Source organism: Acinonyx jubatus, chromosome B2 (genome assembly GCF_027475565.1).
Source record: "Acinonyx jubatus isolate Ajub_Pintada_27869175 chromosome B2, VMU_Ajub_asm_v1.0, whole genome shotgun sequence".
Taxonomy (NCBI): Eukaryota; Metazoa; Chordata; class Mammalia; order Carnivora; family Felidae; genus Acinonyx; species Acinonyx jubatus.
Genome location: NC_069385.1, coordinates 46,779,491 through 46,803,467, shown reverse-complemented (window position 1 = coordinate 46,803,467; position 23,977 = coordinate 46,779,491). Strand labels below are relative to the sequence as shown.

Below are 23,977 nucleotides of genomic sequence, written 5' to 3'. Positions count from 1 at the left end.
TCACCTGGGTGGCTCAGTCAGTTGAGCATCTGACTTGGGCTCAGGTCATGATCTTGCAGTTTGTGAGTTCAAGCCCATCGTGGGGCTCTGTGCTGACAGCTCAGAGCCTGGAGCCTGCTTCAGATTCTGTGTTTTCCTCTCTCTGCCCCTCCCCCGCTCATGCTCTGTCTCTGTCTCTTTCTTAAAGATAAATAAACATTTAAAAAATTTTTAATGTTTTTAAATGTCATGTTTTTATGAGGTTTCCATTGAGTGCCACTTAGTCTTCAACATGACATTGGAAGTTTTTTGGGCTAAGAAGAGCTTTAAAGCAATCTTGCAGGAGGTGTAGGCCTTCTATCCTGAGTGACTTTGGAGAAGGTTTTCACTAAAGAGAAATTAGGAGCTTTGGTTTCTTCAGAATGATTTGAGAATGCAGGTACTATGTTAAGAAAATGAAGAATCCATGGGAAAGTTTCCTCCAGCATTACAATAAACAGTAGCCCAATCTTTTCCCCACAGACCTCTTTCCTCTTGTTAATTAGTTACAAACACACCATAAACAAAGAGCTCATAATTGGCTTTTAGACAGGAAATAGTGAGTTTTATTTGAAGATTTGAAGGTTTTTTTGAAAATTTTACTTCATAAGACAAAATTGAAATAATGTTCCTTTCCTATCAAACTCTACCTCCCCAACCGACCCTGCCCCACTGAACATAGACAAGGAAGCAAGGAATGGGAAGGTTTGGCCTAGTGACGGGGTGAGGATAAAGCCCTCAGAGGGTTCCAGAGTTAGCCCTGAACTCTTTTTCCATCTCATGCTATTGAGGTTCCAGGAAAAGGGAGTTGTGGAAGATAGATTCCCTGTCCTGTTGGGGGCTGAGGCAGGTGTTTTGGTGCGAGATTCCCAGTTGTGGCCCAAAGCATTTTGTTGAAAACTCCCAAGTATCCTCGTACTCCTTGACAACAAAGTTATTCTGGTCATGCTGACACCACCAGTTTTGAGGCAGTATTTGTATTGACGGCCCATTCTTAGTAGAGGTTTCAGGCCAACTTAGGAGTTTTATCTACTCTAAGGAAAATCCCTTATCATACATCTTTCTGCTTATATTTAAAGGCAGATTTAAATTTTAATTTAAAAACAATTATGTGGGTTTTTAAAAATTATCTTGTAACACAAATCTAGGAGCTTCTAAAAGACTTCTAAAAACTTCTAAAAGATGGCTTTCATATTTAAGTTCACCTGTATTCCTATTCACAGCATACTTCTTCCATCAGCACATCAAAGCCTGGTGTAAGCACAGCATGTCATGAGAATTCAGTTGCTTTCCTGCTTCCCTGTGAAGGAAACAAGAATATAGATACCCTCAATTGTTACAGGAGGAGGAAATCATCCATTAAGCATCACATGAGGGTTCATCTGTTGATTTTGTGATTATTAAGAAAAATGTAGTTTCATTTTCCTAATCAGATGTCAAACACAACATATGTAACACGCAGTCTTTTATTAAGTACAAAGCCTGAATGCAGAAGGATTTAGTTTCTTATTTCTAGTTAACTTTATTCAGCTTAAGTAAACTATTCACAGTATAATTTAAAAACAAATCAACAAGGTCACTCGGGATTGATGCACTCACTGAACCAAAACATTAACATTTACTGTATTCTGTGGAGATTAGCATTTTGTTTCACTTAGGCTTGAATTCAGTTTCTTAGATATTTACAGTAATTTCTACCCTAGGTAAAACCATCTGGAATGTGAAGATTTTACTTCCCTTCATTTGTGACAACAAGCTCAAGATAAGGACAGAGAACATCTCAAATGGCACTTCGAAGGCTTAGATAAGCAAGGCTTTTTCAAAGGCGCTTTTTTTTTTTTTTTAATGTTTGTTTATTTTAGAGAGAGAGAGCATGAGAGCCTACATGATCAGGGGAGGGTCAGAGAGAGAGGGAGACACCGTGAGATCATGACCTGAGCTGAAGTCAGAGACTCACCTGACTGAGCCCTATAAAAAACTTTTTCTAGAATCTTACTGCATCTGTTGATTTTCTAGTGCACTATATTGGAGCATGGCAGATAAGGAAAAATGGCCCATTTTAATGATTAAAGTAAATCCAGTTAAGGAGACTAGGGGAAAATAATTTGTTTTTGTTCATCTTTGTTTCCAGAAATAAATCAAAAGTCACTTCATTAATCTTGCAATTACTTAGTCTTAATTTCATTAAGATTAGCCTCCAAAGGGAGCTCTCCTCTTTAGCTTCCTGCATTACTGTTCTCATCTGTTTCTTCATTTTAACTCAAAACAAATGAAAATATATTCTTCAGCTTTTTAGAATAACATTATGAAATTTAGGTGCCAAAACAATTCATTTTAATGATGAAAATTCTCAACAAACAAGAAGGGGCCACCCTTTTATTAGAGAAAGGCTATCCAACAAAAAAACCCAGTGAGAATATAATCTGTAATGGAAAATTTTAATGGGGAAAAAAGCCATACTTAATGGAGACATAGGCTCTTTAAGGTTCTGAGCTAGACAAAGGATATCTGTTATTAATTATATTGTGTAACAGAGAGCTGGCCAAAACCACAAGAAGAGAAAAAAAAATACAAATTAGGATTAGAAGACACCAAATTGTGATTATTTCAGAGTTATATGGTCATTAGCATAGAAGACCATAGGGAATCAACAAACTATTACAACTTTGAATAGAGTTGTCAAAGTGCTGGATCCAAATCAGCATTCAAAAATCAATAGCTTTTCTATGTACCCTCAGTAACCACTTAACAAAGTATAACGAGAAATAAATCATTTAAAAAGCAATGAAAATGAATCACTATGTAGGAATTAATACATCCCATAAGACTTAACAGAGAAATTTTTAAGTCTTTAGTAAGGATTCTGGATTCCTTTAGTAAGGAATCAAAAGTACAGATTTCTAGTTATAAAATAAATAAGTCTTGGGGACCTACAGTGTGATAACTATAGTTAATAATATTGTATTGCATATTTGAAAGTTGCTAGGATATTAGATTTTTAAAGTTCTAATCACACACAAAAAAATCTTTGTAACGATGTATGGACTTACTGTGATCAATTTGTAATGTACACAAATATGGAATTATTATGTTCTGCATCTAAAACTAATATAATGTTATATGTCAGTTATACCTCAATTTAAAAAAAGATTCTAAATACAGATGAACAAAGGGGAGAGATACACCATATTTTAAGATTATATTGACCTATTTTCCTTTATTTATAGTCAATGTAATGTTATGCAAAATCCCAGGAGGATTTTGAGTGGACCTTCACAAACTGATTCTGCGTTTAGGCAGAAAACTGAAAACCCACAAAGAGCTAAGACAATTTCATTAAAAAAGGATAATGGAGGGAAGGAATTTCATCCTATCAGATACTAACCATGTTTGGAAGCTACAGTAATTTTTTAGTATAGTACTAATAACAAACTAGAAAAGTCAGTGAACAGGGGCGCCTGGGTGGCGCAGTCGGTTAAGCGTCCGACTTCAGCCAGGTCACGATCTCGCGGTCCGTGAGTTCGAGCCCCGCGTCGGGCTCTGGGCTGACGGCTCAGAGCCTGTTTCCGATTCTGTGTCTCCCTCTCTCTCTGCCCCTCCCCCGTTCATGCTCTGTCTCTCTCTGTCCCAAAAATAAATAAACGTTGAAAAAAAGATTTTTTTTAAATAAATAAATAAATAAATAAAAAGGTCAGTGAACAGAGAAAGAAGAACCCGGACAAAGGCCCTCTATCACAAGTTACTATGTAAATGTGATAATATGTTAGAGGGTTATCAATCAGCAGGAAAAGATAGATGGTTCAGTAAGTAGCACTGAATATAGACTCAATATATGGAGAAAAATGAGTCCCTTTTCCCCCCTTATGTAAATTCCGAATGGATTATAGATCTGAAAATAAGAAATAGATTTGTAAAATTAATTGAAGAAAATTTATGAAAATATTTTTGTGGCCTCAGAGTGGAGAATTTCTCAAGTTAGAATCCAGATGGTGGTGATGGACAAAGATGAACAAAGATGAAGCCAGGGTGTGCAGCTGGCTCAGTCAGTAGTGCATGCAACTCTTGATCGTGGGATTGTAAATTCAAGTCCCATCTTGGGTGTAGAGATTACTTTAAAAAAAAAAAATCCAGAGAGGCAACAATAAGTAGAAAAAATGACAACTTTGTATCAATATTGAATATTTTTGTTCTGGGCACCTGGGTGGCTTAGTTGGCTGAGCACCTGACTCTTGATTTTGGCTCAGGTCATGATTTCATAGTTAGTGGGATTGAGCCCCATGTTGGGCTCTGTGCTGACAATGCAGAGCCTGCTTGGGATCCTCACTCTCCCTCTCTCTTTGCCCCTCCCCCACTCTCTTTCTCTCAAAATACATAAATAAACTTTTAAAAAATTAATAAATACTTTTGTTCAAGACCCCTGGAATAGTGTTAACCAGTGAGCAAAAGATAGGGAAAAGGGTCTCACAGCATCCATTTAGGTGGGAATTTATGAAATTGCCCTTTTACATATGTCAAAAATAGTTGAATATCAGCACTTTCATGTGGTTGAACCTGATGAAACCAACAGTGAATTCATATCTAGTCAAGTAGGAAATTAGTATCCAGCAGTTGACTGCAGGGGAAAGCTTACATAGGAGGAGATACCTGTTCTCCCTAGTAATCCACGAAGCACACATTGAAACAATGGTGAGATTGATACCACCTGAAAACATTCAAATTGATAAAATTGAGTCTGAATTTTTAAATTGATTTACTAATAAAATAGTCTGAATTACACTTCTATGAGTTAGATTAAGAAAACATAAAGCGGGACCAGTATTGTTCACTAAAGCTTCACTTCATTACATTTGACAATTCTGTACCAGAATAAAAATAAATTTTAATCTTACTTTAGTAAACAGCTATTTGGTGTTTCAGTCACAAACACTGTTTTATTAAGAATTATGCCTGGATAGGGGGGAACCTCAGCACCTCAGCCAGTTAAGCATCCACTCCTGATTTCGGTTCAGGCCATGATCCCAGGGTTGTGAGATTGAGCCCTGCTTGGGATTTGCTCTCCCTCTCTCTCTGCCCCTCTCCCACTCATGTGTGCACAAGTGCACATGTGCTTTCTCTCTCTTAAATTAAAAAAAAAAAGAAAGAAAAAGAATCATGCCTGGAATATAACCACTACCCTTTAGAAATTCTCAAAATGAAGAATGTATCTGTGGTAGGACCTAGGAGTACACCTAAGAGACCTACTTATCTCTCAGTACTCCCATCGGGTAACTAAAAAATGAAAGATATTTGTTAGAAAGAACTGATAATTTGAAACTTTGTATCAGCTTATTGGCTTTATGTTCCAGATACATTGAAACCAATGAATAATAATTGTGTCCTCATTCTCTTCTAAAAAAACCTTCCCCCCCAAATAAATACCAAATAAGAAAATTAGACCAAGTTGTTTTTTAACTATTTACTAGACAAAATAATAATAAAATTAGGGAGTTAATCATGGAGAAAAAAATTTACCCTTCTAGATTGCTGTGTTTGGGATAGTTTTTAGATTAAAACCAACAGACTATTTTTTTAAGCCAATTCTCACTTAAGATGAATGATATTTCATAATAAAGAAATATCATTCCTTTTCCATAAATGTGGTATACCTAAAGCCTATTTGCCATGTAATGCAAATGTTATTTAATCTTGGCGATTTGAGTATTTTTGAGTTTTATGTATAGTGATAGTAAATATTTGAATATCACTGCTTTGAAAACATTTTCCTTTTTAGTCTCATAAAAGATACAATGAGTTTGGAGTTACATTCTTTCAAATTCCTTTCTATGAGATAGTTAAGCTGGTTAGGTTCCCCTCCCCACCTCACCCCCACGCCCCCCACCCCGCCCCAAGGGGCTCTTTTGCAGTTAGTCTTGTCAATAAAAATAAGTTACAAGTTAGAGGAAACTGGTTATATTCATGACTTTTTGTCCTTCTTTAAAACTTCTTACTTTTCCATTGTGATCAGTGACCTGACATGATTATTCATACACTGTTTTTCATTTTCGAGACCATAAATGAATCATTTCTAATTCATGGAAGTATGGAGAGAGAAATCCAATGTAACTTAGTTTACATATGTATAACACTCTTTCCTATATAGGTACATCCTTAATTACATCACCTCACTGTAATTGGTAGTTCTGTGTATGTGTTTACATATACTACACGTATTTCAGAGCAGTACTCAAAATTTTTATCACAAGTGTCAAACATAAGAGCTTATTGGATTAGCTCTTAAGATCTTAGTAAGATCACTCATTATTAAACAGTCTAACACCATTCTCTTGTTCAGCACATACATACACTGAGTTTTCAATTTACACAAGCCTCTTTGTTAAGAATATCCGGAAACTTGTGGTTGAGTTACACACAGTTCCTTTTTACAGAGTGTATTACAGTCCAAGGATAGAGGAGAAGGGAAGCTTGAGTATGCAAATAAAACATAACTGTCTGGAGGGAATACAAGTTACAAAAGAGTTTCAGACAACGAAGGATGCATACTTCATTGAGGAAGATTACAGAAAACTTCATAAAGAATGTAGAATTTGAGGTAGACATTAAAGCATCAGTATATTTTCAATTGATGGAAATAGTAACATATTCTTGGCTCAGGAAATAATGAGTGAATGTATGGCAATTGTACAGGCTATAATGCATGGTCTTGACCATAAAATAGCAAATTGTGTAGATGTGTCAGCCAGAGAAACAGTTTTGAAGGTGGAGGCTAACAGGATTGAAGCTTTCATGTAGCTGTGTAAGGGCAGACTTGGGTGGTGGGACAGGTGATAAGCCTGGTGCTTCTGGAAGGGGTTGGGACTCGAAACATAGCTACTTTTCAAACACAGGCAACTGGAAATAATGGATTTTATCCATATAAAAATGGCAGTCAAGAGAAAAAGCTGGTTTTGTGAGGAGAAAATACGACTGATTTCATGTTATATCTTATTTCCTTGAAGTATTTGGAGGAGATCAAACTGGCTTGGGAGATAGGTCGGGACTAGTGAAGAAAATTGGGATATAGATAAATGTCCAAGGGAGACTAGAGAAAGGAGAAGAGGCTAGAAACTTGATGAGAACACTTACCAGTAAAGGATGATACCTACAAGATATAAAGCTCAAACAAAAATAGGAGTGCTCCTTGTTGATATGTTCAAGAATGGAATGATTCTTTTGATTAGTTGTATATATATGTGTGTGTGTGTGTGTGTATATATGTGTGTGTATATATTATATATATAATATTAATATATATATATATATTGTGTGTATATATATATATATATATATACACATTTTTTTTCCTGGCTTATACACAACAAACATTTATTTCTCATAGTTCAGGAGGTTGTTAAGCTCAAGATGATGGTGCTAGCCAATTTGGTATCTGGTGAAGATCTACTTCCTCATAGACCATCATCTTTTCACTGTACCCTCACATGCCAGAAGAGGGAAGATAGCTTGTTTTGTAAGAGCTTTAATCCCATTCATGAGGGCTCCACCCTCATGAGCTAAGCAACCTCCCAAAGGTCTCACCTCCTAATACCATCACCTTGGGCGTTAAGACTTCAACATCTGAATTTTGGGGAGGCACAGACATTTAGACCATAACAGCACCAATATTACATTAAGCCAGAAAGGGTAGATAAATCTGTTTTCCTGTTTTCATAGGAATAGGTAACAGCCTACATTTTACCACTCTGTGTTTGCAGAACCATTATCTACATACAGTATACGTGATGCGAATCATCTCTTTTCAGATTCATTATTTTGGAAAAGATAGTGAACTAAATAATGAATCTTACTACTTTATAAATTGCTTAATAAACATTGGGAAATTCAAATACACCTTAAATGTATATACAGAATCAAGGATATTCATCCTCTATACTGCTTTTATATATCTTTGGTGAAATCCAAATAGGTTCTTGCTGACTGCTTTCTAAACATCATCATTTGAAAACATTCTCATCTTCATCAAATGAGTTACAGCACAAAGAATTATGAATCTAGAGGCATGATTTAAGGCTCTGTGGTGTTCCAAAATGAAATTTTCATCAGAAAATGATGAGATTTTATAATCCAGATTATATGGATACAATGGGATTTTTTACGGTTTTAATTTTATCCATATCCATAAAACACTGAGAAGTATTTTTTTTAATCATCTTTTATTTAGTCTACAATTGTTGCGTCCCTGCTCTGACCCAGGCACTAAGCCTTAAAGTTACACTGATACATAAGGAAGTTCCTAACCTTAGGTACTTCATTATCTGTCAAAGGTGAAAAGTAAATAGTATGATAAATAAAGGTAGCATGAGAAGTCATATATTAGGGATAAACTAAGGAAAATGGAAGACCTGAACTAACCTGAGGGTGGGAGGTCAAGGAAAATGTCCTGGATGGCATCCAGGTCAGATCCCAAAGGATGAGAAAAAGGGTTCCCAAACAAAACCAGGGGAAGATACTTGTACCAGGGGAGGCAAGAACTTCTAAGCTTGGTTTCCCTTTTTAGGTAGTATACAGTTTAGTTAAAGGTAAACAACTGAAATTCCTAGAGTTTTTATTTTGATTTACTTAATGGGGGAACAAGTTATGACATTGAAAATTAATCATTTTTTTCATTGTTCTGTTCTCTTGTTTCAGGGCCCAAAGGCAAAGCCTCTAAATACATTATCTAAAAAATGGGGCTCTTTTTTTATTGATTCAGTTTCAGGACTGGAAAACACAGAAGACTCATTATTTTATACATGGTCTTGTAAGAGAATCAGTACTTACAGCACTATTGCAATTCCAAGTATTGAAGCAATAGCAGGTAAGCAGGAAAATACTTATAAAGCTTTAGCTGTTACTAGATATTAATGACTGTAAGTACTAGATTTCTTGCCTTCAAAAGAAGAAAATTTTCCCATGGTATTTATTTTTCTTGGGATACACCTAGTTATGGCAACCTAGGGAATTAGGACCTGCCTGTCTCCTGGGGCCACCCATAAAAGCTGGACCTTTTTTTTTTAAGTCTGCTTGGAGTCATAGGATAAAAGGAAAAATTGCCAGGACAGGATGCTAAAGGCCAAGTAGGATGAACCTGACTTTGGGAGCCCCCTTTCCCTCACTGTTGGCTAATTCTAGAGAGGACACCAGAGAACGTGAGTGGGCCTTTCATTAGCTGAAGCTAATGAGCCTTCAGGGACAGGAAGTGGAAGGTAGGGTCTACAAGAGGAGAGGTGGGCCTGATAGACTCTCTTAATCTGCATGGAGACCCTGAATTTACCTTAAAGATAACTGAAGCTCAGGGGCGCCTGGGTGGCTCAGTCAGTTAAGCGTCCGACTTCAGCTCAGGTCACGATCTCACAGTTCGTGGGTTCAAGCCCCACGTCGGGCTCTGTGCTGACAGCTCAGAGCCTGGAGCCTGCTTCAGATTCTGTGTCTCCCTCTCTCTCTGTCCCTCCCTGCTCACACTCTGTGTCTCTCTATCTCTCAATAATAAATAAACATTAAAAAAAATTAAAAAAAAAAAAGATAACTGAAGTTCAGTGTTAGATCAGCTAAGTCCCTAAAACTGGATTGAGAATATTCTCTTTTGAGGAAGGTAACATCATTCTGGGACTCAAATTTTTTCTAAAAGCATCATTATAAGGTTCAGCACGTAATGAAAAATAGCCAGCCTGACCCCTGTTAGAAGACTGAAGATGCAAGAAGGAATATACAGCAACAAAGGGACAGATATGTGAATCAATTAAATGAACATTTACTATTGGAACAATTTTTTAAAAAAGTCCTAAGACATTTAAAGAAAGAATTTTAAAACATGCTGCCAATGGCAGTGGGACAGCTGGAATTAAAATGTTCTAACGTCCTTGTATTATATGGTAAGGCATAAGAGTATATTAGGTATTGATAACATACAAAATGCACGTGTAATCTGTAAGATAACTACCAAAGAAAATGTAATGAGATATATACTGAGCTAATTATGTAAAATAACTTAAAATCTAAAGGAAAACAAAAATAGGAAGAAAAGAGAGTATGAAAAAGAAACAATACAAATGGAGAGTATTCACTAAGATGATGAGTTTAAAGCTAAGTAATGGTATTAAGTATGGATGGCAAAATTCTCCGGTTAAAGGCCTGAATGAAATAACAAAACCCAACTATGAGCTGTTCATAAAAGACATCTCTGAACTATGAGGACACAGTTTGAATATCAGAAGATGGTGACAGATAATACCGTGTTAATCATAATCAAGAGTTAGATATATTAATGTGAAACAAAGTAGACATTAAGGGGAAAATCCATTATTAACACGAAAGAGAATTACTTCATAATAGTAAATTCTGTTTCCAGAAATATATATCTGAAGTATGAGATATTCACTAGGGTCCTTCTTCTCTCTGAGGGCAGAACTTAATCCTTCCCTGTTTTCTTAAAACTGAGAAACTGCTGAAAAATCCACTCTGTTTTGCAGAGGTATATGCTTATGCTTGCTTATTAGTTTCCTTAAGTTGCCCTCAGAATTTGCCAATGGGCCTGAGGAGCAAACCAGTAGACTCCAGTTCTCCAGCCATTCCTTCACAGCAGATTCCTAGCCCCCCAGTTTCCATTCCTTCACAGTACAGTCCTAGCCCCTCGGTTTCTGACTGCAGCCTTTCAAGACTGCCAAAACCTCTACTAGTTTTTCTGCTGCCAGTAACTGCACTTGCCCCCAGCAGGAATTCAGGGACCTAAAGGAAAAAAGCTGTGGCTGAATGTCAGCTCACTCTCTGCTTGTTACACCTTCCCAGGAAATGGGTCCTCAGGTCTTAGTTGACTGTCCAGTTTATATGGATGTTTATATTCTATCCATCTTTTCTAGTTGTCCTGCCTCTAGTTTAAAAGTGAAGTCTGCTTCAGTTTTTGTTTGTTTGTTTGTTTTTGAACCTTAGATTCTTCTTTTTTAAATTGGGGATAATACCAGGCTGCATTTCTTCCCTCACAGGATAGACGTGAGAAACAGTAAAGCAAGATGTTTATTTTATTTCAAAGTGATTCAAATTTATAGTGAGAGAATGAAGTAATGTGATACTGGAAGCCAATGAATTAGTATATAGTACCTGGATGGAAACTGGTTCAATGGGATATGGTTATGAAACAGTAAGAAAGTCAAAAAAAAATGAATCTTCATTATTCTAGGATTTAAATATTTCTCCAAAGAATTGGAAAATAACCCCTTCTCTGTCTTCTACGGTAATAACCTCTCCTTAAAGAAGCAGTAACATTAGTGCATCTGCCTTTTCATTTTCCAAAAGCTTTCTTCCACAGCACCCCGGGAAAAAACTTGGTACAGGGCCTGTCTTCTAACTTTCCTCAGGAGAAAATATTAAGAAGGACTTAACAACAGCCAAACAAAGCTAGGCAGTGTTCCTTCTCAATCTCTAGCATTCGTTTTTTCCTCATAAGGGTTATTAACTACTTGGGCCTTGATGATTCTCACTGGCATTTAATGTAAAGTATGATTTTTATGCTAGTGTCATTTTCAGAATAGTACTTCCAAATGATGTTTTACTTGTGAAATTTTTAAAATAAGGATTATCGCCTAGTATGTGCCCATGGAATGAGTATTGTAACATGGCATATGTCATAATATTTCACTTGTAATATTTCTAGTTATGTTTCCTTGGAAGAAATTGGGGAAGAAGATATCTGAAGTCTAGCTTTTCAGAAACTTCTATGTAGATGTCACCATGTCTCACCATCAATAAAATGTGCATTTTATGTTCTCTCTCCCAGTTTCCCTTCTGGCTGTGTGTGTAATGCTTATGTGGCGAAAGTTGCCACACTGTGTGCATTACAATCCTTATATATCTAAGCATTCAAAGATTACTCTTAGTAATTCTCTTATTACTAAGGGCCATGAAGATTATTAGTTCCCATTTACCTGTTACATGATGCTTGAGTAGGGCCTGAGAGAGTTTTAAATTTCAGAATAAAAAATCAGATGAGCATTCCTGTTTTACGTGCTAACTTTTGTACAGAGAATGTTATATATAGTTAGATCTCTGAGGATGATTTATAATACATCTAAATTTATAATACATTTAGCTGCAACCTATCCAGGTGACAGAAGAAATTAAAATCATGAAGCTAAAAAATGAGTTTTGATTTGTTTATATTTATGAACAGCCTTTTAAGATCTACAGAATAATAATACTGTTTTTTTCCCCAGAATTACCCCTGGATTACAAATTTTCAAGGTTCTCTTCAAGCAGTTCAAAAACAGCTGGCTACTATCCAGACCCTCCATCGATCTTATCAAATATTGAGACACTGACAGCCAAATAAACTGTCTTTACTGAAAAATGAAGTGAAGAACCATATATGCAGCAAATATACTGTAAAAATGTTAATTTTTTAAAAATACTGTAAAATGCTTTCTAGGAACAATTCCTAATGATAACTAACCAAGAATTAGATGCTTTTCCATAAGTCTCCTTTCTGTATAGATCATCTTGATGCCCAACAACTCTCATTATATTAAAATCTCAGTGTCTTAGAATGGAAAGGAATCTTATTAATATTTCCTATACCAATAATTCTGAGATTATGATTCACCTGGGCATATATGTGTGTGTGTGTGTGTGTATTTATACACACACACACACGCACACTTGTACATACACATATACATACACATATTTACAAATATGCCTAGACCAATGGTTCTCAAAGTGTTGTCCCCAAACCACTAACATAGCATCACCTGAGAATTTGATAGAAATACAGATTTGCAGGCCCCACCCCAGACCTGCAGAATCAAATTCTGGGAATGTATCCCAGCAACCTGTGTTTAATATTAATGTGATTCATATACTGAAGTTCAAAAATCACTAGCTAGACCATAACCTCCAGATTGGTTTCGTTGGTCTGGGAATAGAGATGAGCACTGATGTCTTTTACTTGCCCCAGGAAAAGGTAGCCAGAATTGGGAACAACTGAACTATATCTGTTTCTTCCATCTATAGCTAAGAACACTGAGTCCAGTGAGAATAAATGATTTTTCCAAGCTATCAGGTTTCATGCTGTTCTTATGTTTTCCAAAACAAGGAGGTAAAGCAGATTTCTTCTGAGACCACACAGCTAGTATGGGACAGAAATGAGATAAGAAGCCAACTAATTCAACCTCCAGTGTTACTCATAAAGTTTTTTTTCCCCCTAATGTTAAAACCTATAGAATTTTCATTCACTTTAAGACATATATTCTCAAAGAGACAAAAACTGGTTCTTGGGATGAAAAAAAAATTAGATAATGCAATGTATAGTGGCCCTCCAAAGCTGAACCCTAGCCAATAAAATTTTATTCTTTGGTATTAATTTCTCTCATGAGGGAGAAATATAAAGTTAAATTTATTAATTAAATTTAATTTGGTTAATTCTCAGGGTGGAGTGTGGTAATGAAAAAAAAGGTTGAGAAAAACACTTTAAGAGGTTTTATAGTTATACTGCAATTTAGGATTACTGTGTTCTATGTGCTTTGTATAGTCCTATTATAGTAGTTACTTGGGGCAAAGTATTTGGAGCCAGATGTTTACAATAAATTCCTGGCTACTCTTTATGCTGTAATTTCATTCTGTCTATCATGGACAGTATCAGAAAACACACTGGTCACTATCATTATTTTACCTATATTGTAGCAAAGAACTTAGCATATTGATGCATGCAATGAAAAGAAATAATTTCGTTAAATTTTTAAGTGCTCAAATAATCCCAAATGTATTGTGGGAATGAGTATCTCAGGGTAGATAAACAGTTACTGAAATTTTTTCCTCAATGTCAGTAGCTCTGTTTGATATCAACTAATAAGTATATGGTAATGTATTTGAAATTGGCTTCCAAAATCTTATTGGAGGACAATAATAAACACACACAATCAGCTTAGGGCTAAATGAGAGCTGTCTCATGTATACAAATAGATATTTAATTTCTTTAAAAATAAAGCTATTTTTCCTTACGTGGATTTATTTTGTCAAGAGCAAAATATAATGTATCTTTAAATGCTTATAAACTGCTATTGTTAATATGAAAAATGAAAACCCCAAAATAAGTTAATTGCACTTTTTTGGCCATTTATGGAATGAAAAAAAATTGACTCAAATCAGAAGTTGTCATTCTACTTTTACCAGTACTTACCTAAGGAATCAGAACAAATTACCACCTAATCTTACCTTAGTTTCTTTCATCTTGTCAAAAGAGATCAGAGTTTATTTCCAAGTTTCCTTTTACCTTTCTAGCAGAGTCAGTGCTTCTTATGAGTGTTGTCTTTCTCTTGGACTATAATTACTTTCAGATTTTTTATTTCATTGTTTCTAAAAAGTGCTAGTCCTGGGGCATCTAGGGGCTCAGTCGGTTAAGCGTCTGACTTCAGCTCAGGTCATGACCTTACAGTTTGTGAGTTCGAGCCCACAGTCGGGCTCTGTGCTGACAGCTCAGAGCCTGGAGCCTGCTTCAGATTCTGTGTCTCCCTCTCTCTCTCTTCCTCCCCCACTTGCTCTTTTCTCTCTCTCAAAAATAAATAAAGATTAAAAAAAATTTTTTAACATAAATAAATAAATAGTGCCAGTGTTTCTAATAGATAAGAAAAGTAAAAATAGTAAAAAATGGCACTATAAAAGTTGAAGATATGAGAGAAGAAAAGCTGTATATTTTTAATAAAGTTAAATGAAGAAAGTAAGAAAGTTGTGTAAATGGGCAGAGGACTTAAGTTTAATGTTAGCATACAGGCCAACATTATTCATCTAAAAAGATAATTACAGGGGTGCCTGTGTGGCTCAGTCAGTTAAGTGTTCAACTCTTGATTTCGACTCAGGTCATGATCTCATTGTTCATGAGTTTGGGTCCAGCGTCAGGCTCCATGCTACAGTACAAAGCCTGGGATTCTCTCTCCCTGTCCCTCCCTGGATCACACCCTCTTTCATTCATTCCCTCTCTCTCTCTCTCAAAATAAATAAGTATACTTAAAAAAAAATTTTTTTTAATGACTATGAATAAATGCAAGGGATTGGAGATTTTCTTTCCTGGCCACTGTTGACCTCATCAGCAGAAGAAAGATCTGAATGACACAGTGGTCACAGTTTGTCAGAATTTGGTGTGTGAAATACTGAGGTAACAGAGACTTCAACTAAACAGTGAATTGCAATCTAAAATTAACTAAAGTTGACTCTTGAAATACATGGGTCTGAACTGTATAGGTCCACTTATAGCGAGTTTTTCTTGATACAGTACTGTAAATGTATTTTCCTTACGATTTTAACTTTTCCTAGCTTGCTTTATTATATAGTATATAACACATATATAAAATATATGTTAATGTTATCAGTAAGGCTTCCAGTTAGCAGTAGTCTATTACTTGTGAAGTTTGGGGGGAATCAAACATTACACATGGATTTTTGACCATGCATGGGGGAGGGGGCCCTAATCCCCATTGTTCAAGGATCAATTGTACTTCTGAGTTTTTTTAACTTGTAATCAGGTATTATTTCCCCACCAGTTTTCATATCCAACAACTTTAAATGTATGTATTTAAAGCAAATATATACATATATACACATACATACATGTATAAACACATGTATACACACACTTAATTGAACTGGCTTGAATGAAAATCAAATCTATATGATTATTTTATATAACCATAAAATGGAATGTCAGACTATCTCCTTGGATATAATAACCTTGACTCTATGTTAGAATCACATGGATAGATAGCTTCTCCTTAAATGTTACAATGACATTCCCTTACCTCCTCAGGCTCTTGAGAACAAGGTTATCGTAAGAATTGACTTCCAGATTAGTTAAAGACTGGGATATTTTCAAGAGTTAACTCACCCCATGTGCTGCCCTTGAAAATCCTTGGGCCTGGTCTAGTCCACATAGGGTGAATGCAAAAAGGTATCTCTTGTTGGTCTCTAGAGTCATCCTCAGAAATAATGGTAAAAAAAAATAATGGTAATGAGTGCTAACTCTTCAGCAGGCTACTTCATCTTCCTTATTTATTCCTTACAGCAACCATACAAGGTGTATAATTATTAAAACTTTATAGATAAGGACATTGAAATTGACAGAGGTTAAATTAACATACTTGCTCAAAAATTTTCTGTTACTAAGGAACAGTCTGTACATGAGCCCAACTTTCACCCCAAAATTCATGCCTTTAGTTGACTGACAAAAGTCTTCCAACATTAGATGTAGATTGGGACAAATTCTTAGTCTAAAATCACACTTCAATTTCACAGTCACACCATGCTGGGATTAGAAATGAAGAACACAGACTCTGGCCTAAAGTAACATAAGCTAGTAAAAAATATTAAAACAAGATCTATGGGGTACCAGCTGGCCCAGTCAGTGAAGCATCTGACTAGATTTCAGCTCAGGCCCTGATCTCCAGGTCGTGAGATCGAGTCCAGCATCAGGCTCCACACTGGGTATGAAGCTTACTTAAGATTCTCTTTCACTCTTCCTCTGCCATTCCCCTGCTCATGTTCACTCTCAAAACAAAACAAACAAAAACAAAGATCTATAACATAGAACTTACCTGGGAGAGTAGAGAACCAAGAATCACAGGAGTCCTAAAATGTATAATGAAGTCTACTCTTCTTGGAAGCCACATACACTAAAGTCATCAGTAAGCGGGTCTACCCTTTCTTTATATTCAAGTTCAAATGTTCACTTTGAATACTTAACAAATTTCCCTCTGGTGCTGAGGAAACCAAAATGGAAAAGGAATCATGAAAACTGCTCCAAGTAAACTTACGGGAGATGAGATCTCTATGCCTACTGAGAGAAGCTGGGTCATTACTTGGAATGGCAATTATATCATAGTCTGCTTGATAGGTTCCTTTACCATGCACCTGTTCCCAGAGTCTTAAGTAAAAAAACACTTTATTTTACTTTGTTGGTAGTTTGGCCTTGGCACTTTCTTGGTTTAAAAAAATGCTTAATAAAGTTTAATAAAGAGAAGAATGGGGCGCCTGGCTGGCCCAGTGGGTAGAGCATGAGATTCTTGATCTTGGGGCCATGTGAGCCCATGTTTTTAAAATTAAAAACAAAATCTTAAAAATTAAGAAATAAATTACAAAATTCCTGTTAAAAGCAATCACCGTGTTGGATCAGTTAAAAAATACTCATTCTCTAAATTTAATAAAAATGTAACATTTCTTTAGAGTTCCTAGCAACTAAATTCCAGAAGTATAATATTTAAAATCCTTTTGGTGCATTAACTCCCTTTAAGGAAGGCAACAAACCTAATTTCATTCATTTTTGCAGCAATCACCAAGACTGCATATGTAAATTTCAGTAGGGTTTTAATCTGAATAAAGTACCCCTTTTCAAAGGACCATTCATGAATGGACTAAGAATAACCTTTAACAAGTCCTGATTATTCATGTAAATCAGGTTTTGCTTTGTTTTATGCCAAATTTAGATGGCTGTGGTAACAGTGAAAGATACTCTAGGCTAGAAATAAAAAATACGTCTGTATGACTTGCATTTTAGGCACACTTCATTTTGTTGTTGTTACTTCAACTTTTTTTTACTTTTGAGATAGTAAAACTTGTGTCAGGATTATGAAAGTAACATGAGAACACAAATGTATGTACCTGACAGAACTCAGATTTCTTGAGATTGTCAAACCAGAGGAGGTGTATCTGATGCAACTCCTGTATCCAAGCCTCAAACTGTGACTGTGTGGAGCAGGGAATTCAGTAAGAATCCAGGTAATTTTTGTTTGTTTTTAATTATTAAACCTGATTACAGAAACTGGAGATAAAGAAGCGGTAGCAGCAACAGGAGTAATGTGAAGGGACCCTGAGTAAGGAAAGTTAGAGAAGCCTTTTGCTATTGTCTGGTCTAAGCTGAATACCCAGAAATGGACGAGAATGCCCAAGGAGATTCTGTTATGTGGGGTACAGGGAAATTATGAAGTATGACCTTACGATCAGGGCAATATGGCCTGAGCAGACCAAATGATACTTCTTCGGTGAAGAGAGGACAAGAAAACCTCTTAACTGATGTGGAGGTCTGCATAAGGGACAATTTGGGTTTAGAACTGAGAAAGAAAAGGCAGTGAAAAGAAATGGAGCAGTGATATAGGAGCAAACCAGTTACCTGGTAAGTGAAACCTACATAATGTCTAATTGAGTCTAATTTTATTAAACAGAACAGAAATCATGATAATCTAACAAATGAGTGGCACCAACCTACTGGCAAGAGGAATACTACTGGATAAAGCTGATAATAAACCAAGAACAACAAAAATATTATTTTCCAACTATGTCCAGAACAGGATAAAAGAGATAATGCTTGAAAACAGGTGATTGATAATGCAGAAAAAAAAATCACTGAATTAAAGATAAAAGGAACACACTAAAGGAAAATTTAGGTTTAAGATGGATATAGAGTTAGCTCTCTAAAACTTAAAACTTCTCCAGGCCTAGAAAAACTATACTTTATCAAGTAAAACTTCCAAGTATTAATTGCACCAAGAATTAGCAAGTCTATTTAGTAGTAATTCTGGGCCGTTTATGTCAAATTTTTGTTTAGACGGCTAAAAATATTTGGGCATTCATTTTCACAAATCTTGCAATATCCATAGCCCTCTCAACTCCAGAGAATGCAGAAGTATTTCCCAAACCTTCATGTAATAGCTGCTGAACAGCGAAACATTACTGGTAATTGAGATTGGGATGTCTGAGATCATTTGTTTCTAGACACTATAGGTCAGTAACAATTATTTTGTTATTCTTTCTTTTTAAAGCACCACACTGTAGTAGCAAAGAAATTAAGAAGCACCTAACAGAATACACAATGATTAATTTTTCCAAAGTCTATCTTAAGCTAAGAATCAGTTAACATAAATATAGCAAATAAGAATGGTGTATTAAGAATAGCTTTCCATGGGGCGCCAGCGTGGCTCAGTTGGTTGAGCATCTGACTTCGGCTCAGGTCATGATCTGACGGCTTGTGAGTTTGAGCCCCATATCGGGCTCTGTGTTGACAGCTCAGAGCCTGGAGTCTGCTTTGGATTCTGTGTCCCTCTCTCTCTCTGCCCCTCCCTCGCTCATGCTCTCTCTCTCTCTCTCTCTCTCTCTCTCTCAAGAATAAATAAAACATTAAAAAAAAAATTAAAAAAAATAGTTTTCCAGTAAGTGAAATTGAGTCAGAGAAAGACAAATACCATTATTTCACTCATATGTGAAATTTAAGGAATAAAACAAGCAAAGGGGGTAAAAAAAGAGACAAATCAAGAAACAGACTCTTATAGAGAACAAGTGAAGATTACCAATGGTGGGTGGGAGGATGGGTTAAATAAATGATGGAAATTAAGTACTGCACTTGTGATCAGCACTGGGTGATATATGGAGTTGTTCAATCACATACATATACAATATAGTGCATACCTGAAACTAATATAACACTGTATGTTAACTGGAATTAAAAACTTAAAAAGCAAAAAAAAAAAAAAAAAAAAAGCTTTCCACTGAAAACTCAGTGGTGCTTCAATTACCCTCCAAAACTACACTGGTTGAATAAGGAAAAATTAAGCCCATGAGCATCCAGTTAGTTAGGCTTCTTATTTACCATTTTCCTAGTAAAAAAAATCTTAGAAATTCTGTGGCTTTTTTTTTTTATAAAGCTTCAGGACAATGCTTATGGTGACAACTTGATAACTTTAATCATTTCCCAACCTTTCATTAGCCTAGACACACAGAACTTTATTGTTATTTTTTGGTGAAAACAAGAAATACAGCAGAGTGACAGACTTTTATTTTTCCTTTGAGCACACAGAAGAAGACTAATAAAGTACTTAACGATCCTTGTTTACTTTGACAGAGCAATTCTACAAATACTTACACTGGTTAGGAACATAAAATTCAAGTACAACATTACTATTAGGGCAAGAAATATCAAGACAAAAGAATTGGTTTTCTTTTTGAAATTACTTCCACAAGACACAGCAACAATTTGCAAAATTTCAAGGATCACATTCAAATTATATTTCTAAGAATAGAGCTATATATGAAGACAGACCAGAACAAGCTGATATATTAACGAATATTCACAGGTTTCATACTGCACAGGAAACAAGTTTGATATTTTTGCACATATTCTCAATTATAAGCAAAAAGCAGGCCTGTAAATGTCAATTTCACCAGCAAGCAAAAATAGAGAAAGGAATTAATAGGATTTTACTCAAACACAGTGAAATAATGAGCATATACCATTAATCTTCTATACAGAAAAGATCACTCCTATAATAACAGAGAGAAAACAACCAGACTTGGATTTTTGCATTTTAGACAAAAATCTACTGGTGAATTCAAGGGAGTTAGGGAAAACTCCTCTAAGTATCCTTTTTAAACATCAACCACTTTGATTCTCCCACCTCTCCTAGGAAAAGGTTCAGGGGCCTCCCCCTCCATTCCCAAAGCTGCAAGGTTCATCCTTCCTGTGCCGTTCCAAGACTACTTGGTTCATTTTGGTTTCTGGGCTCTCACTTCCCTCAGCCTAGAGCACCCTCCCCACTGCTGTACCCAGACCTCCCAAGCACTCATGGAACTTAGAGCAAGGCCTTCAAACAGGAGAAAGCAGGTAGTCCTTACCATTACCATATACCACCCAAGTAACACAGCCCTGATACACTGCTGTCCCACCTACTGGAACCTGTCCTGGAAATCCAAACAAACTCCACACATCCCCAGGAAGGAAGTTTGGCATCTCCCACAATGTACACTGCAGCCTGCTCCCTCATCTGTTGGGAGAGAAGCAGGGAAGGAAATAGGGAAACTGAAGCCTGAAAGCCAAGAAGGCCAGACAACAGGATGGAGACCCCTGGGCCATGAGAGCAGTAATAAAATAGTACAGAGAATAGAGGTGACCCTCAAAATGCTGCCTTGGGGTTCTTTCTAAGTGGTCAAGGCCACCCCTGCCAAAATTTCCATGTTTAGAAAAGTGGAGTGAAACTAAGTTTGGCCGCTTTACATCACAACCTTCTCTGCATCTGCCTTGAATCCATCACTGTGAGGCCCTTCTGTCTTTCCTCCCTGCTTCTCTAACTAAACTCAAGAAACACACAGATTTTGGTAAGTGGACAGGGAAAAGGTGGGGTTGTCAAAATTGGCCCAAAAGAACACTGCTCATAACTAAATAACCTACAGGTCTCCCTTTGAAACTTTTAGACCTTACTAAAGGAAGTAGGGTGGAGGCTCGAGGGCAGAAGAGCACAAGAAGACATGTGGAGTCTATTGTACAGTACCTTTCTCTCTTTGGACACCATCAAGGGTAGAGAAAATTAAACACAAAGCCCGCTTTGCCAGTTTGGTTTCCTGTCTGCTTCAGAGAGGGAAGTGGGGGAGAGAACAAGGGGGTGGGGGTGGAGGAAAGAGACAAAAAGATGCAGAACAGGCCACACAGACCAGGAACACCTTTCCCTCGGTGCCCCCACCCTGGCAACTTTATCATGCTCAGAATGAGTGCAGGAGTTAGAGAAGGGGATACCTAACAAAACTATCTGATTAAGGGTGGTTTGTTGACTCCAGCTCAGAAAGGCTAACTGCTGGAAGTGAACCCCTTCCACCCTTGCTTTGGGCACTATCACATATGACTGTGCAACCTGCCCCACAGCCAACTGGGTTTATAGGTAACCATTTGATGGCACAAGGGGATTGAGGCGGAGTTCCCTGTGTGCTGCCTGGGAGCTTAAGTCCACAGTCAGTTGCTGAGGAGGCAGGCAATGGTGCCTATGCAAAGCTCATCCAGAAGGGTGACAGCAGGTTTGTGTGGGCCATAGCACCGACCCTCATACTCACCAGTACCTGGTCACAAAGCAGAGTGAAAAGAAGATGCAATAACACTGAAAACCTCTCATCTGTTACCTCACTCATGCCTTGTAGCCACCCACTAGCCCCCTTATTCTGCCAGATAACCAGCAGGGTGGATAGCACAGGCCCAGGGAGGCAGCTGGGAACCAGTTAGTGGTAGCTAGAAATGTCCAGTTTGCGTTGATGGTTGGCATCATCTAGAGTAGTTTCATCTTGCAGCGGTGAAACTCAAAGAACTTGCCATAGAATACATGGTTATCAGGAGGACAGTCAGCATAAAGTATGAAGTCCAGCTAGTTATTTGCAAAGGTATTGCAAGCTTCTTTGTGGTAGAGAACCACTTAAAAAACTAGGAGAAGGCCATGGTCATAGACAGGACCCAAGGCATGCAAAGGAAGGCAGTGCCTCTCTACAGCATCATGTGCTTGGCATAGAAGCAGTGCAACGCCATGCACTTGAACATGTAACAGGATACAGAAGAGCATGAAGGTCCAGAGGAAGAGGAACACAAACATGTAAGAGTCAATCTTGCAAATGACTGTTGAAGATTTAGGAGAACCAAAGGACAAAATAGTTCAGTGTGAAGAGAAAGCAGACAGAAGACTGCATGCTGTTGGCTAAGCAAAGGTTCAAGGGGAGGTGGTGGGAGACTTGTGCAGGAGCTTCTCACAAGGGCAGCGCTTAGCCAGACTGGAACCTGAAGGACCTGGGGCTCTCCACGGGCTGCCTTGCTGGGTCTCGAATTCCTCGGCGAGGCCCTTCGCCCATCAGGTAGTACTGTAGGGGATTGGGCCACAGTTCTGCTTTGATAATCTCAGCAATCCTGTCGAATTCTAGAAGGCTGTGATCTGAGAACCAGTTGAAGAAACTGGGGATAGTGTTTCCTTCCCGATTCCTGTGGATATGTGACTGGGGGTCTTGGCCCCTGTGCCAGCGGATTGGAGTGGAAAGAGACACCACCCGGCCAGAGGATCTGCGCTCATATTCTTTGACGAGCCCCTCATTTCGGAAATAGGGGTTGCTCTGAAAGATGAACTTGAATTTGCAGCCTGCTCTGGGGTGTTTAAGCTCCTCCACCTCCAAATTGATCATGTACCTCATCATGTCTTCATCTTGGCCACTGATCATAGGTGACAGCTGGGGGTGGTTCCGAAAGGCAGTGACCCAGAAACCTGGGATATTTTGGATAATGAAACTTCTGCGCTGCATATGGAGCCTTCGCATCCGGCCAAACTTGCGCTCCAGCTGAAGGAAGGCCCTGTCAGCCTGGGCATTTACATTTGACAGCTCCTGATCGATGGCCTCCAGGGAATCCATGCAGTTATTGATCTTCGGGGCCTTGGCCCGTGACTCCTCTTTCACTCCTCCTACCACCTTCTTTTCCTTCTGCATCACCTTCTTTTCCTCCACCACCTCCTCGGCTACTCCCTCCTTTTCCGTTGCCGCTGACACGGCGCACTTTTTTGTCGTCATTTCCTTGGCCTTCGCCCCAGGCATCATCTGAGACCCCAACCCCCCTGCGCCACAGGCTTCTAGAGCTTTCTCCCCAGCAGGGCCCCGCGGCTCTCTACGCTGACAGCCATTTTCCTGGCTATTGTCGGTTGCTACCGCGGGGGAGGCTGAAGCAGAGGCTGCTGCCAAGCCTTCCGTCGGAGGCAGACCCTCTTTCTGGCCCGATTTGGTCGCTACACGGCTGCGGCTCCCAAAAACTCGAACGCGGAACACGGGGGCACAGCTCGCGGGGCTCCCGGGGGCGCCTGCCTCCGCGGGGGTCTCCAAGTTGCCCTCCTCACCTGTGTCCGCCATCACCTGGGTCGCCTCGGTTTCCTCGCCCTGGCACTGGTTTAGGTCCGGATGTCCTGGGGCATCGTCGGCAGTAGCTACGCCGCAGTCTTTAGCGACAGGAGGGTTGCTGCCCTCATCCAGGGTGCTCATTTTGGTGGAAGTCAGATCCGCAGGAGCAGAGCGTCCCTTGTCCTCTGCAGAAGCCGCGCTCCACCCCAATCCGCTTGTCGCACCACCCCTCTTTTCCACTCTGGAGGATGCTGCTATGGCAACTGGTGACGTCACG

At 38.1% G+C, this 23,977-nt stretch overlaps 2 protein-coding genes across 4 annotated transcripts in view; one reads left to right on the top strand and one right to left on the bottom strand.

Moving 5' to 3' along the window:
* Positions 1-14,045, top strand: part of NT5DC1 (5'-nucleotidase domain containing 1) — a 139,077-nt gene extending 125,032 nt beyond the window's left edge. For 2 of the 3 annotated variants that reach the window (XM_027057059.2, XM_027057058.2), the window contains exons 11-12: positions 8,701-8,869; positions 12,258-14,045. In XM_027057059.2, the coding sequence (XP_026912860.2) occupies positions 8,701-8,869; positions 12,258-12,373 (285 nt within the window). In that variant the 3' untranslated portion in view covers positions 12,374-14,045. The remainder of the gene's footprint in view (positions 1-8,700; positions 8,870-12,257) is intronic. The other variant, XM_053222355.1, reaches the window with a different exon arrangement.
* A 5,785-nt stretch (positions 14,046-19,830) lies between these two features.
* Positions 19,831-23,953, bottom strand: TSPYL4 (TSPY like 4). The gene has a single exon (XM_015082826.3). It carries the CDS (start codon positions 23,839-23,841, stop codon positions 22,588-22,590), a length of 1,254 nt encoding a protein of 417 aa, XP_014938312.1. The 5' UTR covers positions 23,842-23,953; the 3' UTR covers positions 19,831-22,587.
* Positions 23,954-23,977: the final 24 nt, after the last annotated feature.